General features: G+C 47.4%; 1 protein-coding gene across 1 annotated transcript in view; it reads right to left on the minus strand.

Annotated features, from left to right (window-relative positions):
* Positions 1-7391: 7391 nt before the first annotated feature.
* The window catches only part of prr36b (proline rich 36b), a 25694-nt gene continuing 18871 nt past the window's right edge, over positions 7392-14214 (minus strand). Inside the window, exons 4-5 of the mRNA XM_010782794.1 lie at positions 11481-11708; positions 7392-11362 (exon numbers count right to left, since the gene is read on the minus strand). Of these exons, the coding sequence (XP_010781096.1) occupies positions 8415-11362; positions 11481-11708 (3176 nt within the window). The 3' untranslated portion in view covers positions 7392-8414. The remainder of the gene's footprint in view (positions 11363-11480; positions 11709-14214) is intronic.

The raw sequence follows: 14214 nt of genomic DNA on the forward strand, positions 1-14214 counted from the left end.
TCGACTTTAGAAAGTCTCGGTGACCAAGTTAGGGGCTGACGTTCAGTCGTACAAGTGACACAAGAACCCGGTCTGTGAAGTGGGGTTTTAACGAGGGACACCCCTGACCGGGTGGTCATGATCATTCAACGAAACCCATTTCACGGATGTCAGCTGGTACATTACAATACATGTCACGGGATACTAGCTTTTATACGTAGTGGTCAGTAGGTTATCAAAAAGAACTGCTCGTAGTAGGTCCTGTAGAAGAGAAACAGTTGGGTCGACTTTTTCAATGGAGGGGCGCGGTTTGGCTACACTGGATGTAACACTAGACACTAGTATTTACGACCTCACTACAACAGGAGAAAAAAAAATACAAAGTCGTTCTCGAATTTGGGTGAAACTACTTCGAACACGAGGTCCGAATTGTTGTGGTGTGGTCTGTAGAGAGGGAGTCAACCGGTCTGTCTTACTTCGTTACCTTGCTATTGAAGATTGGTTGCTTCTTTGTTAATTCTTCAGCCAAGTGATGTTGTTAGTTAGAATTCTTACCATTAGTCATCATAAAAAAAGAAACACTGTATTACGTTGGTGTAGCTTGTTGGAACAGTGTTGGCATTCTTCCACGTTTTTAGGGACTTTGGGTCGTACACCTGGTTTGCATTTTGTATCCAGACAACTTATAAGAGGGGTAGTAGTAGTCGAAAGTCATTCCAGGACAGCCGGATGCAGTACAACCAGGGTGGACGTCACACAGGAAATTTGGCGTGACTGAGACTCCTTTGATGAAAAGAACTCACTCTTGTCCACGTGTGTTGGTGTGGTGGGTGTGTGTGGTGTGTGTGTGTGTGTGTGGTGTGGTGTGGGTGTGGTGTGGTGTGGTGTGTGTCGTCGTCGTCGACGACGAACGACGACGCGAACGTCCTTATCATATACCCTACGTACCCTCCCACCCCCACTTCTCCAACGTAACACCTTAGTTATCGTACTTAAGGCGAATTGCCTAAATATGTAGATTTTACGTCAATAAAACAAACAAGGGACCTCTTATTTACCGTGTGTTTGTGTGTGCGCGCGCGTAAAGATGGTCGTAACAAAAGTCACGTTACCACGACGTGTCTTTTATCCGGACAGTACGAAACCTTTTTATTTCTTAGTCACTTATGTTGGGAAATAATTGATCCCTCAGGTCTCCCACTCCCACGTCCACTCCTACTACCTCGTAATAAGGTGTTCGAGTGGGAAGTTCAGAACAAGAGGGTATACCTCCGTCACCTCAGGCGGGATAGTCACGTCCGACGGAACCCTTTCCGTGTGAACCCCCTAGGCTCGGCCCTCTTTCCGGGACCAGGAACCCGGGGCCCAGGCCACTTCTCGGAACACTCTGCTGCTCGTAGGACGTCTGACGAGGCCGATTACGCAGGATTTAACAAGGCGTAGCGAGACAGGATTATCCTCCCCTCCTCTTCCCCTCCCCTCCGCGCCTCCTTTCTTCCCTCACGGATACGGGAGCATAAGAGAAAATCGACGGGGACGACCCACTTTGATTCATTCAAACATTCGAAAATGCTTTCTGCTGCTGCGGACAAGAAAGCCAAACAACTCACGTTCACCGAGGCATCAACCTCCAAAACCCTTTCGAGGGCTACAAGAAACGAAGTGAGTAGCCTACAAGATTGAAGCTGGTCAGATAACGAACGAGTAAATGAAAACGGAATGAGGCGGAGAAGTGTGTGTGTGGGGTGGGAGATTAAAAAAGCCCAATTGCTTTTACAATAAATAAACATTGAATGTGTTTAATTGAATAGTAAAGGGGTTTAACGTTAGTGGCAGGTTTGTGTGAGAGAGAATAAATAAGACAGCCCAATATTTTAAAAAATTGTTATTCTTTTTCCCCGTATATTTAGCATATTTCGCAACTTTCCGCATCTTTCGCAATTTCACCGCATAAAATCACATAAAAACCCCGCATGTTTAATCGCATAATCAAGGATTTTTGCCCGCGTTTTTCTGGAGGGTCTAACTATAGGCCTGGACGATTTGGAAAACATATAAGTTTTGATTATATTGACTCTTTATATGATTTGTGATATAGGTGAGAGAATAATAATAATTTGAGAAACATTATTCACAATATCATTAAAATATATATTAGAATGATCTTGGTGTATTGTTTTTTTAAGAGGATGTGTACCAATCACATATTTGTAGTAACTATCGAATAGTGTAGGCCTAATGTGCAGCAACACGATATTTCACATTCCGAATATTTTGCCTTTACCAAATATTGAGCTTACTGTGATTTCATAATCAACCAGGTTCATTTTGTAATTTAGATAAATAATTTTTTTTCTAAAGTACTGCCAATTTTTAAAAGCTGCTTATCAGAAATGTCTGAAATGGGGAATTTTGTCAAAGAGGTAGAAAGACACTTATGTCCTGAATAAACTATTCTTACGAAAGCTGACATCAACGAACACACTTAAACGTAGTCGTGTATTCAAGCCCTCACGCACTCAATAAAATAACATTTTACAAAAAGACACGCTCAACATTTTCACAGATTTAGCCTTTACCAAATACTGCGTCTGCTGCACTTTTGATACTACAGTAGTCCATACTGCGATCTAAATATCATTTGTATTAATTGTGCAGCCTTAGTTCGATACATTCAAACACGAACAATTCAGAGTCAAATCCATTTATTTAAAAAAGTAAAAAACTGTAAAACAGAAAAATTCAAAACATTATCTAAAACTATTTATATTTGAAAACATGTAATAAAATCTTTAACAAATAATTTAATTTTCCCGAAAAAAAAAAAACGTGTGTCATGTGATCAGAGTTGCCCTCTGCCTTCTTGCCGCTTTAAGGTAACAGTGGCATTGCAGTGTTGTGGTTTCCCATGCTCACTGAGGAAGTAAACCAGTCGACTTGTGTTTCATAAAATTGAAAAGTGAGTCTGTAAAGCAGTCTCTGGTGTCACTGCGTGCTGTACGGCTGCTCCTCTGTGGACCAGCTGGACGTGGCAGACGGTGTGTTGGCAGCGTTTGACGGTCCTGTGTCGTAACCCAGTTTCCTCATGTCTTTAGTAATGATGTGAAAGGAGACCGTGACGAAGCCTTGGGAACGGACCCGAGTAACTGCAACACAAAAAAGAAAGAAATATAAAGAAATATCTTTTTTATACAAGCAGCGGCACACAAGCAGCGGTTTGATTGGCTAGAGCTTGTACTGGCATATGATTTGATTGGCTGACGCCTCCACCGAAAGCTTCAGAAGCTTCAAAAGTTGAACATTGCTCAACTTTTGCAGCCTGAAACGCCAGGAAAGCTCCGCTCTGCTACCCACAATTCAGTTCGGCGAAAAGCGAGGCAACGTGACGTGACCCCGTTCAAAGTGAATGGGCAGACGCGTTGGAAACCGTTTTTAAAGCTGTCGAAGCTGTAGTGTGGACGGGCCGTAACTGTTTAGCGTAGCTGGAAACGGGGGAAACAGCTCGCTCTGCCCTGTCCAAAATAACACATTCACAGGGACTGTAAGAAGGTCAAAACGGATTTTACAAGAAGTAGTCTGAAAGGCCGAACTTTAGTTGCTCGTGTGTGGATCGAAAATCCTGAATTTGCACACTTTGCTAGAATGTTAGCAGGATTCGCTACCTTGCAATATACCAAACATCAATTTATCAAATCAACGCCTTGACATCTTGCTAATTTAAAATCCAGTCTAGCAGACAGCTTTGTCCAAACTGTTTGAGGTAAATGCCTAAACATAAAACATAAGCCTAAACATAACTATCTAGCAATTTCTTTTTTTTTAAATCGAGGGTTTCCGTTTAGCTGCAATCTTTCTAAAATCAGGCCTTCAAAGTCAATGCCCAACTATTAACAAGCGTTTTTACAAATTGAGGTTTACCATCGAGCCAATTATGTTTTCTAAGGTTGGCCATTCGGGATAAATGCTTAACCTTCTTGTGATTGCAGATCAAGGTTTACCATGTACGTAGACATGACCCTTATTTTGGCTGGGGGCAGTGACTTCCTGGAGTTATTCAATTAGTAATCTTGAGAGGTGCTGGTTGATTGATTTTGCCACCTTTGTCAGAGCACCTCTATGCTAAGCAAAGTGTATGATTTAGCTTCCTTGCTGTTTTTCTGCCAGAAAGCAACTACTGTAGGAGTATTTCCTTAAACTCGTCCTTCAGTTGATGCATGTATTTGTTCTTTAGTGGATCAGTTTTCTTCAGTGCTGGGTCTCCACCTCCACCACGGTCCAGTCTCCGGGGGGGGAGCTGCCCCTGCTGTCGGGGGAGAAGCTGCTGACGGAGGTGACTGTGGCAGCGGGCGGGGGAGCGCTGAGCTGCAGGTCGGGCCACAGGCTGCTCTCCAGGGGGCTCAAGGTGCCTCCAGTGCCCACGGGGAGGAGCAGCAGAGGGGGGAGGCCTCCGTCTCCGGACAGCATCAGGGTCTGGTTGATGAGCTGCTGCACCATGTCCACCTTCCTGTTCCACTCCAGGTCCTGAGGAGGCACCGGGCGCAGCTGGAAGTCCTGATTGGCTCCCTGAGCGGAGGGCTTCCTGTTCTGCTCCCCGTCCTCCTCGTCGCTCGTCTCCATCGCCTCGTAGATGGTGCAGAGCCCGGAGGACGGAGACAGCATGACTCCAGTGGGGCTCCTCCTGAGCTGCTGCTGCTGCTGGAGGTGTTTCTGCTGCATGCGGTACTGCTGCTCCAGCTCCAGCTGCCACTGGAGGACCTGCCTGCGCTGCCGGTGCTGCTGCTGCTGCTGGAGCTGCAGCTGGAGCAGGTCCCTGCGCTGCTGCTCCAGCTGCTTCTGCTGATCCAGCCTCAGACGCTCCTCCTCCAGCCACTGCCTCTTCTGCCGCTCCTGCTCCTGACGGTGCTGCATCTCCTTCAGCTTCTCCTGGTGCTGCTCCAGCTTTCTCAGCTGCTCTCCTCCGGCGGCGGCAGCTTCTATCAGAGGAGAACGGGGGGCCATGTCAGCGAAATGAGCCGCGACAGTCGGGTCGATGGGCCTCCTGTTGCCGGGCACCAGAGCCAAGTAGTGTCCGTTTCCTATGGGATCCTCGTCGTCATCGCTGTGGTTCTGGTTCCAGTTGTCTTCCTGCGAGAGCGTTTGCAGATGTTCGTCCACGTGTTGGTCCGTCTTCTCGTCTCCTGTGAGACAGTCAAGATCACTTGGTGCATCCGTTAGAGATGCATGCAGCAAACAGAACGGGTGGCACGACAACAGGGACCGGGAGGAACAGGGTTCAGGAGAGAGAGTCGACACGAGGGCGGAGGTGGAACCAAAACAGAAAATATACGGGGCTCTCAAAAAGAAAGTAAGTAAGTACAGGAGTAAATACACAGTTTGTACAAATCAAATCATAAGGTAGTTACCGCATGATGTTTTCTCTCTAAAGTTGCATTTTCTTTGATATGAAGATATTTTCGTGGGATTGCTTTAATATTGTTAGCTATCTTGCACAGGTATAGCACACTCATACCTGCTGCCTTTTCTCCGATGAAGTCGTATGTTATCATGCAGGACAGCATTCATCTACACACGGTACATATAGACATTTAAAAGGACAAATGACAACATGGAGGACTTCACCGACACAAAACATCACAGAAAGGTCATGTTTGTATTCACCAAGTCACGTAGATGATGCTAAAGGCGGCTGATTTGACTTATTTCAGAGGCCCTTAGTGATGTACATTTTCAAAATAAAAGCAGTGGTGTCCCAGAACACAAACCTTGATCAGGACTTTAGAAAACGTGTGACGTTTTCAGACAAAGGGGTCTTTCTCCATATCAGGGTTTTGATGAAGAGGAGCGAGCAGGAGAAAGGCACGAAAGGGTTTAGAAGTTCTTCTGGAGCTTCAACATTCGGATGCATTCAAGGGTAGAAGGGCTGGTTCAGTACGTGTGTGTGTGTGTGTGTGTGTGTGTGTGACATTCAGGATGATAAAGACAGATCTTAGTAACTGTCACCTTGTTTATGTTTTTATATCCTGCGTAATTGCTTTTAAAGGTACCCTGTGAAGTTAAGTAGTAGTGTTACCCGAGGTCTGTTTTTCTTTTCGCGAGTAACTGGTGTCATGTGATTCGTCTCTTTAGGACTATAATCATCTGTTTTAAAGGTGACCTATCATGCAAAATGCACTTTTGTACGTCTTTTATACATGAATATGTGTCCCCGGTGTTCCAGGGAACTCACCAAGTGTCAGAAAACACAACCCTCTCTATTTTCCTCCATACCCAAATCTCTTAAAAAGGGGCTGCAACGGATGTGATACAGACTGATCCAGATTTGAACACTTCTGTGACGTCACAGAAGTGGCGCTACGGCTATTGGGCCAACTCCACCAATCAGGAGGAGACAGCCACGGACATTGCCGTTTGAAAGCGCTGGAGACGCTGTAGTACATATCCCAGGCCTGTAGGTGGTGCTGTTCTCACAGAATCAGCCCATGCAAAGGCAGTGTTAAATTGAGCGAAATGAGGAATGGCTAAAATGGATGATCTGTTTGGTATTTTGAAAAAATCAAAAGTATAAATATGCCTTATATAGGTATGGCCCTACACTATATTATTCAAATATAGCATGATAGCTCCACTTTAAGCTTCATTTATAAGCTGACAATGGATTCCTTAATCAAAATGGTTGATTAAAAAAATGGTCCATCCTAGTTTGACATAGTCCAAGTTGATGCCTTGTCTTGTTGTACGAGTATGAATCTTCGTATTTATATATTTTTTCCATTTTAGAATGATAAAATATTTACAATTAGTTGATTATTGTATAAAGAAAGTTGATATAATAAGAATAAAAGGGCTAGCTCATTAAATCTGAGTATATCACTTAGGATCTTTTTAAAGACGTCAAAATAAACGTTGAACGTAAAAAAAGAATTGGTAGCTGTCCTACCATTGATCGACTGTTGGTGATGATAAAACTCCCAACAAAATAAGTATTGCACCAACAAAGGCAAAGAAGACTTCAATCTAGTGGACATGGATGTAGAAAACCAAAGGATTCAAGTTGTATATTCATCTTATAAATTGTTATATGAGACACATTCAGCGAGTTTGTTGACGCTTAAACTCAAACCTACACAGGGTACCTTTAGGTGAGCAACACCTGTATTATCTGAAAATGTCATGAGGTCATAAACATGGAGCAGGGACACCATTACCTCTTTGATCTGACCAAAATTCCATTTTATATATACACCATTGTACAATGTTGCATCACTTCCTGTTTACCGGTTATTCCCATGGTGGAGAGTAGGAGTTGCCATGGGAACAGGTTGTGTAGACATACAGAGACACAGCGACTCGGACACGAGGACAGAAAGTTCAGCATGCTGGATCCATCGGGAAAATAAGAAACAGGAACAGAATGCCTTGTAATGATGTTTTAATGGAATTTTGAAAGATAACCTAGTGTGAACCATTCATTTATGAACATGGCTAGTGTAGAATTGTTTCAAAGTCAAGGTAGTACAGTCTTTATGTTAGTTAAACATGCAATATACTGTTGAAATAGTAAACCAAACGCTCGCTATGAGTGTAAAGCTTGGCTGTGATAGCGATGGACGACAATGGAGGGTCTCATCACAAATAAAAGGCTAGTCGTGGTCTCTTCTGGAACACATATGATCAGCTAACCAAACGCCTGAAACACATACTGTACGTGACTGCACGTTATATACCGTAACAACCAATGCGAAGAGCCTCGTAAAGCACACATTTAAAACTTCACCAACTGCAATCTAACACTCCCACACCTACCTCAAACAAGTCTGCCGTGTTAATATCTAGCCTTTATTTTGATAGCTAAAAGTCTTTAAACACAAAGAAGGAGCATGTGACTATCGCTATGGTGCGGTCGAACATGAAGCGTGTACACGGGGTGGGGAGGACCAGGTTTCAACAGAAAATAATAACACAAATAAGCAAATACAAAACAAAAAGAAATCATCGACATTTGTTCGGTAAAAACAGCAGGATAAATACACAATGAGTCCATTTCTTCCCGTCAGTTTTTTTTTTCTTTTTTCTCGGTTTTAAAAGTTCAGTCCCAGCGGACCGATCAGTCAGTCAGTCCCCACCAGGGGCTTCAGGGTATGCAGTGTTACTTAAAAAGAACATTCTACTAGAAAATGGTAGTAGCTATTGTACATAGTAAGCCGTACACTCATAACCATGACCATATGAAAGAGGGAGGCTTCATTTAAAAATTGCTACAGTCATTTTTTTACTCCATCTCCTTTGTTCATTTTTTTTTTTTAATCTTTTCCTACAATCTTTTTTTCTAAGCCTTCTAACCCAACTGGAGAGAAAACAAACAACAGGTAACTGGGTGTGGGTTTGGGGGGGGGGGGTTGCGGGGAAAAGGTGCATTCAGGGGTTAGAGGAGGGACTTATACGTTACCTGCCAGAAAACTATCAGTCTTATCACAAATGGTAGAGTAGTACGGCGGCTGGTTGTCTCCGGGGTCTCCGGACTCCACGGCCCCCCCGAGGTGGTGATGGGGGTCCAGCGGGTTGACCTCCTCCAGGTGCTCCGCCGCCATCTTCCCCCCCAGCATGTACTCGTCAAGATTTCCGTGCTGGACGTCTCCCGGGAAGCCGAAAGGCGTCAGGTCCACGGGGGCAGCGGTGGTGGAGGGCAGCGTGAGCTCCTTGATGAGGGAGGGGTCCTTGGCCTCCTCCGACAGCTGCTCCTCGTTCTCCAGGCTGAAGATGCCGGGGCTCTTCCCGCAGCTCTCAGCCATGGAGTGGGCGTTGGAGTTGGACGTGGTGCAGTCGAAGCCGTAAGACGCCACCGAGTTGGCCGACTGCGGGGTGGTGCCGCCTCCGTCCTCCTCGCCCTCTCCGCCGCGAGCCTCCTCGTCCTCCGTCAGAGCGGACAGGCTGCAGGTGGGGGGGGGGCTCTCGAACCGGGCGCCCTCATCCATCATCAGCGGTGCGTCGGGGTCGTTGATCTGCATCTCGCCTTCTGTGTCGCTGGCCTCGTCTCCTGAGGTGGAGGGGGAGGAGGAGGGGGCGGAGGCAGGGGCGGTCGGGGGTCCCGTTCCTAGGACTTCGTCGGCGGGGAGGGTCTCGGCCTCCTCCTCCTCCCCGTCTCCTTTCTCCAGGTGGATGCCCAGGTCCTGCTCCATGTCGGCGTGGTGAGGAGGCACCGGGGTCTGCTGCTTGTCAGAGCGGGACTCCACCCCCGAGCTGCTGTCGTAGTCACGGAGCTCCTCGGGCGTGCTCGTCTCGCTGTTGCTACGGACGACAGGGTCAGCGCCTCCTGCTGCGGCGGCAAACAATCCATGAGCCTCGTCATCTTCAGAGTCCTTCATCATCTCCTCCTGCACTGACTCAGGAGCAAAGGACGCGGCGCTGCTGGCCATGTGAGCCGGAGACAGGACAGGGGTCACTGATTCAGCCGCCCCGAGGTCAGAGAGGGGGCTGGGGGAGGGGACGGTGGCCGACTGAGCCCAGGTATCACAGAAGGGGTTGGTCTGACCCCAGGAGGAGGTGGGGGGGGCGCAGGGAGGAGCAGCAGAGCGGTTCAGGTTGTCTAAGCGCTCCTCCTCGTTGAAGTCGTCTTCGTCTACGTTCCCTCCGCTCTCCGTCACTCCTTCACTGTGCATCTCCACATCTTCGTCATCCTCCTCTTCCTCCTGCTGCTGCTGCTGCTGCTGCTGCTGGAACCCTTTGTGATGCTCCTCCACTCTCTCAGAGCTCAGGTCCATGTCGTCCACCCGCTCCTCGTCCTCCTCGTCTTCCTCCTCCTCGTTGGCGAGGGTCTCCACGTTGGGGGATCCCATGAGGTTCCCGTCTCCCTCTGACCCTCGTAGGCTGGAGTCCACCAGGGCGTCGGAGCTCTGCGTGCCCTCCAGCAGGGCCGTGTGCTGCGTGCTGCTCAGGTCCGACTCGCCGGCCGGCCGGCTGCAGCTGCTCACATCCTCCGAGTCCAGCCCGGACAGCAGGTCGTCGCCGTGCCAACCCGCAGACCCCCCGAAGGCAGAGGGACGCACAGCAAACTCCTCGGAGGGCTGAGACGTGCTCATGTCGGTGCCCAGGGGGGAAGGCAGGTGGCCCAGTCGCCTCTGCTCCTCGTCTTCGTCATCCTCCTCATCATCATCCTCGTTTATCTCCTCGTCAGCCTTTTCAACCGCCTCCTCCTTCTCATGGGGGGAGGGCAGGTCATCCATCTGAGGCTCTGCCATCAGGTTGAAGGCCCCCGCAGATGGAGCTTTGGAGGAAGGCATGAACAGGTTCTCCTTCTCCTCTTCCTCCTCTTCCTCCTCATCCTCCTCATCCCTTGTCTGCTGTGTCTCAAACTGGTCCTTATTCTCTTTTTCCTCATCTGTGTAGACGAGGCTCTGGGGAGCAAAGTGAGACGCAGCCATGTCCTGGCTCCGGTCCCAGGGATCAGCTTGGACCTGCATGTCCAGCAGAGAGGAGGCCGGGCACAGAGGAGAGGAAGGAGGAGACATGACGGTGGTTCCCAGGGAGGTGTCTTTAGCAGACTCGGAGAATTTAAAGCGGTCTAGATCATCCGACAACTGATCGACAGAGGCGGCTCCAAGTTCTGCGTCTGACAGGGGTTCTGGGAGGGGCTCTGGAGATGTTTCTCGCACTTGGAATGATTCTGGTTCAGGTTCTGGTGTAGGTTCCCTCACAGGCTCTGGTGCAGGTTCCCTCATAGGCTCTGGTGTAGGTTCCCTCAAAGGCTCTGGTGTAGGTTCCCTCATAGGCTCTGGTGTAGGTTCCCTCAAAGGCTCTGGTGTAGGTTCCCTCATAGGCTCTGGTGTAGGTTCCCTCAAAGGCTCTGGTGTAGGTTCCCTCATAGGCTCTGGTGTAGGTTCCCTCATAGGCTCTGGTGTAGGTTCCCTCACAGGCTCTGTTGTAGGTTCTGGAGTTTTTTCTTGTACCGCTTCGGCCTGGCTGGACATCAGCTGTGGTTCCTCAGCAGCAGCTGGTTCTGGTCCCTCTGGCCCGGCTATGACAGCAGCAGCAGTGGCAATAGCTGCGGCGGCGGCTACCACAGCAGCTATCTCTTTCTCCGGCGCTGCTTCAGGCACCGCTTTGGGGCCGCGCTTCACTGGAGTCGGGGTGCTGCTGCCCACTGTTTTCTTGGGGGCGGGGGTCTTGGATGTTTTCAAGCCAGGAGCCTTGGAAGGAGTTGGCTTACTCTCAGTTTTAGGCCGGGTGGGCGTCTTTGTGTCCTTACTGGCTGCAGGCTTTTTGGCTGGGACGTCTGATTTCGAGGCGGATTTGGGGGCCTCGGGTTTGGCCGACTTTGTGATGGGGGGGCGGGTGAGGGGGGAGTCTGATGGCTTTTTGGATGCTGAAGCAGCAGGTTTGGTAACATCTGGGGGGAAACACAGCACAAGGAATGGTTAAGAATGACAGAATTGAACAGAACTACGGCATTTTGAGATACAGGAAAAAGGGAATGTCTTCAAAATCAATGAATGTCCATTATTTACCTTTCTTCACAGGGGTTGTGGTTCTGGATGTCTGTGATGCTGGAGGCTTGCCACCAGAGGGGGTAGTGGAGGTTAGTCTGGAGGCCGCAGGCTTGGCGGTGGTGATGGAGGAGGTTTTCGGGGTGGTAGTTTTGGGAGTAGCTGGGGAGCTCTTGGCTGTGCTGGAGGTGGGGGTCCGGGTGGGGCCTGTGGCAGGGCGAGATGATGCAGGCGTGCCGGTTGGAGTCCTGAAGAAACAAAAACAAAGAATGAAGAAATAATGAAAAGAGATCTGGGGAAACAATGATGGTATCTCTTCATCATTAATATCTCTACTGGTGTAATCTGGGCTTACTTTCAGTCAACATCCCCACGAGACAGACTTCTTTAATGAGCTTAAAAATATGGTGATTTCCTCATTTACAATTGGAGAGGATTAGGAGTAATTGAAAGTGACTGAAGCTAAGAGTTGTCACGCTATGGCTCAGGGTCAACATCAGGTCCACGAGGAGGTCAGACCTGTCGTACAGAGGCCCAGAACTGATGTGACAGGGAGCAGGACTCTGTCGTGTCACCCGTTAGTCACTTAGAGTGCCAGAGGAAACCCTCAGAGGCAGCGCTAACATGAGCAAGACTGCTCGTGTAGACGTTAAAACAACAATACGTGTAAGGATAAGGAGAGGCTGCTCTTAATAGGGGCTGACCTAAATAGCCGTTCACAGATTTGGCATCAGCCCAGATCCAATACTTCTGAACAGGAGGAAAACACCACTGAAGATTACAACGTCAAAGACAAGAGCGCTGACTGACCCCTTTAATTACTATTGATTTGAAACTCAGACCAGAAGGAGAGAACACATAAGAGTTAGTTTAAAGTCCTTACATTGGTTCCCTGTCAGTTTGTGGATTGATTTAAAACTCAATGTGTTCAAAGCACCTGCCTATTTGTCTGGCATGCTTGCAATGTTATGACCCAGGACACCCCCTCGTTTTCTTGCTTGAGTCTTGACATTTTTTTGTAAGTGCAGCACAGAAGAGTTTAGTAAGTCAGCATGTATTCATGTATTAAAATGTTTCTTTTAATCCCTTTTTCTTAATTTGGGAAATTTCTTCCGCTCAGCAAAACGTAATTATGATGTTTAGACACGTTTAGCCTTGTCTGTGATTTGGATATTGCACTAGTCCATTATTTGTTGATTGTGCAGCCCTTGTTTGAAACGCATTGACCTGTAAGGAAGGCTTTGCTTTAAATAGTTTGATATGCATTTCCTTCATTACAAAATTACAAAAGATTACATTATTAAAGATTACAAAAATCACATTTGAGCCCCAGACCAAGCTCCCTCGGCCCCATGACAAACCCCCCTGAGGGTCTACGAAGTGAGGCAGTCTGGGAGTTGAGTCACAACTGGTCCCAGAGGCCTCACAGCCCCAGTGGACCCTGTCCCTGATCTCCTGTCTAAACTCCAGGCGGTATGCATCAGCCTGGCCCAGAATCTGGCTCCTACGTCACATCTGAGTGAGGTAACCTACATCCATCATCCATCCTAACGGCCTGTTTCTAAATAAAGAACGCAGCTAGTGCTGGCAGAAAGAGAACAGCGAGTGAAGATGGGACCATGTTAAATCTTTTATACTGAAAGGAGAACAAAAATAACTTTCTCCAAATCCCTCCTCGCTGGAACCGGGGTGCCGTTTTTAAAAGCATTGTGTAAGGCAGAGGAGGAAGTGCGTGCCATCAGCAGCCTGGCAGATGAAGGGGAGTACGCCTCGGTAACATGAAATGAGATTACAGCCAGGGAGCAAACGCAAATGGGGTGCGGTCACGTCGGAGGTTCAAACAGGCTTTTACAGCTGATCCAGAGTTGGCTGCAGGGTAGTGAAAGGTGTTACTCACGCTGGTGTTGTTGGAGCATGTTGATGCAGATTAACTCATCTAAAAGCCGTACAAATCTGGGTATGGAAACCACTAACAGACTCATAGGTGACACATTGATTTAGTACGAGGAGCTGACTGTGTTTACTGGAAAGGCTGATGAGAGGAAACATGTTAAATGTTCTTGTAGCAAAACAAAGGCCTTTTTTATTTTGTTATTTTGAGACGCTGAATATGATCATGACTATCAGCTGGAAAAATGTACATTGCTGGGTATGGGGAAATAGTTTTTAATGAATGTCTACATTAAGAAACTTTAGTCTGAGCGAATGCACTTCATGTTATATTTCAGTAACAATTTCTATGACACAAATGTGTGTCATCTTTATGTATGGGCCATGCTAATCTTCTCTGTATGAATTCCATTGTCTATAATGCTGTTTAAATTAACTATTGTCTTATATCTGCTTATACCACTATATCATTTCAATTCTAAACACATTCACATTGCTTTATAACAAATAATAAAGCATTTGATGATGACTAATAAAGGTCAGGTCAGAGTTCCCGTTAGCCGGTAATTACCGGACTATGACCGGTAAAATATGCTGAAGACCGGCAAATCTAAATCTCTCCGGTCGGCGATACGTTGCCCACTCCGCGTCATATCGCTCGATACTTAAACAAATGTACGGGTGGCCTTGGGGCTCCGTAATGGGTTGTTCTAGTTGCGTGTTAGTGGTATGTCCTGTGAGAGAAGAGGTGTTATTCACATAATCTGTAATCTAACCCACCTTACCTACCTGTAAGTCTTAACTGATAAGGAACAGACAGTGTATTCAGCTCTGCGTGTACTTACGCCATAAAACGATTCCCTTT

The sequence above is a fragment of the Notothenia coriiceps genome, unplaced genomic scaffold, assembly GCF_000735185.1.
Source record: "Notothenia coriiceps isolate Sejong01 unplaced genomic scaffold, NC01 NC01_scaffold00024667, whole genome shotgun sequence".
Classification (NCBI taxonomy): Eukaryota; Metazoa; Chordata; class Actinopteri; order Perciformes; family Nototheniidae; genus Notothenia; species Notothenia coriiceps.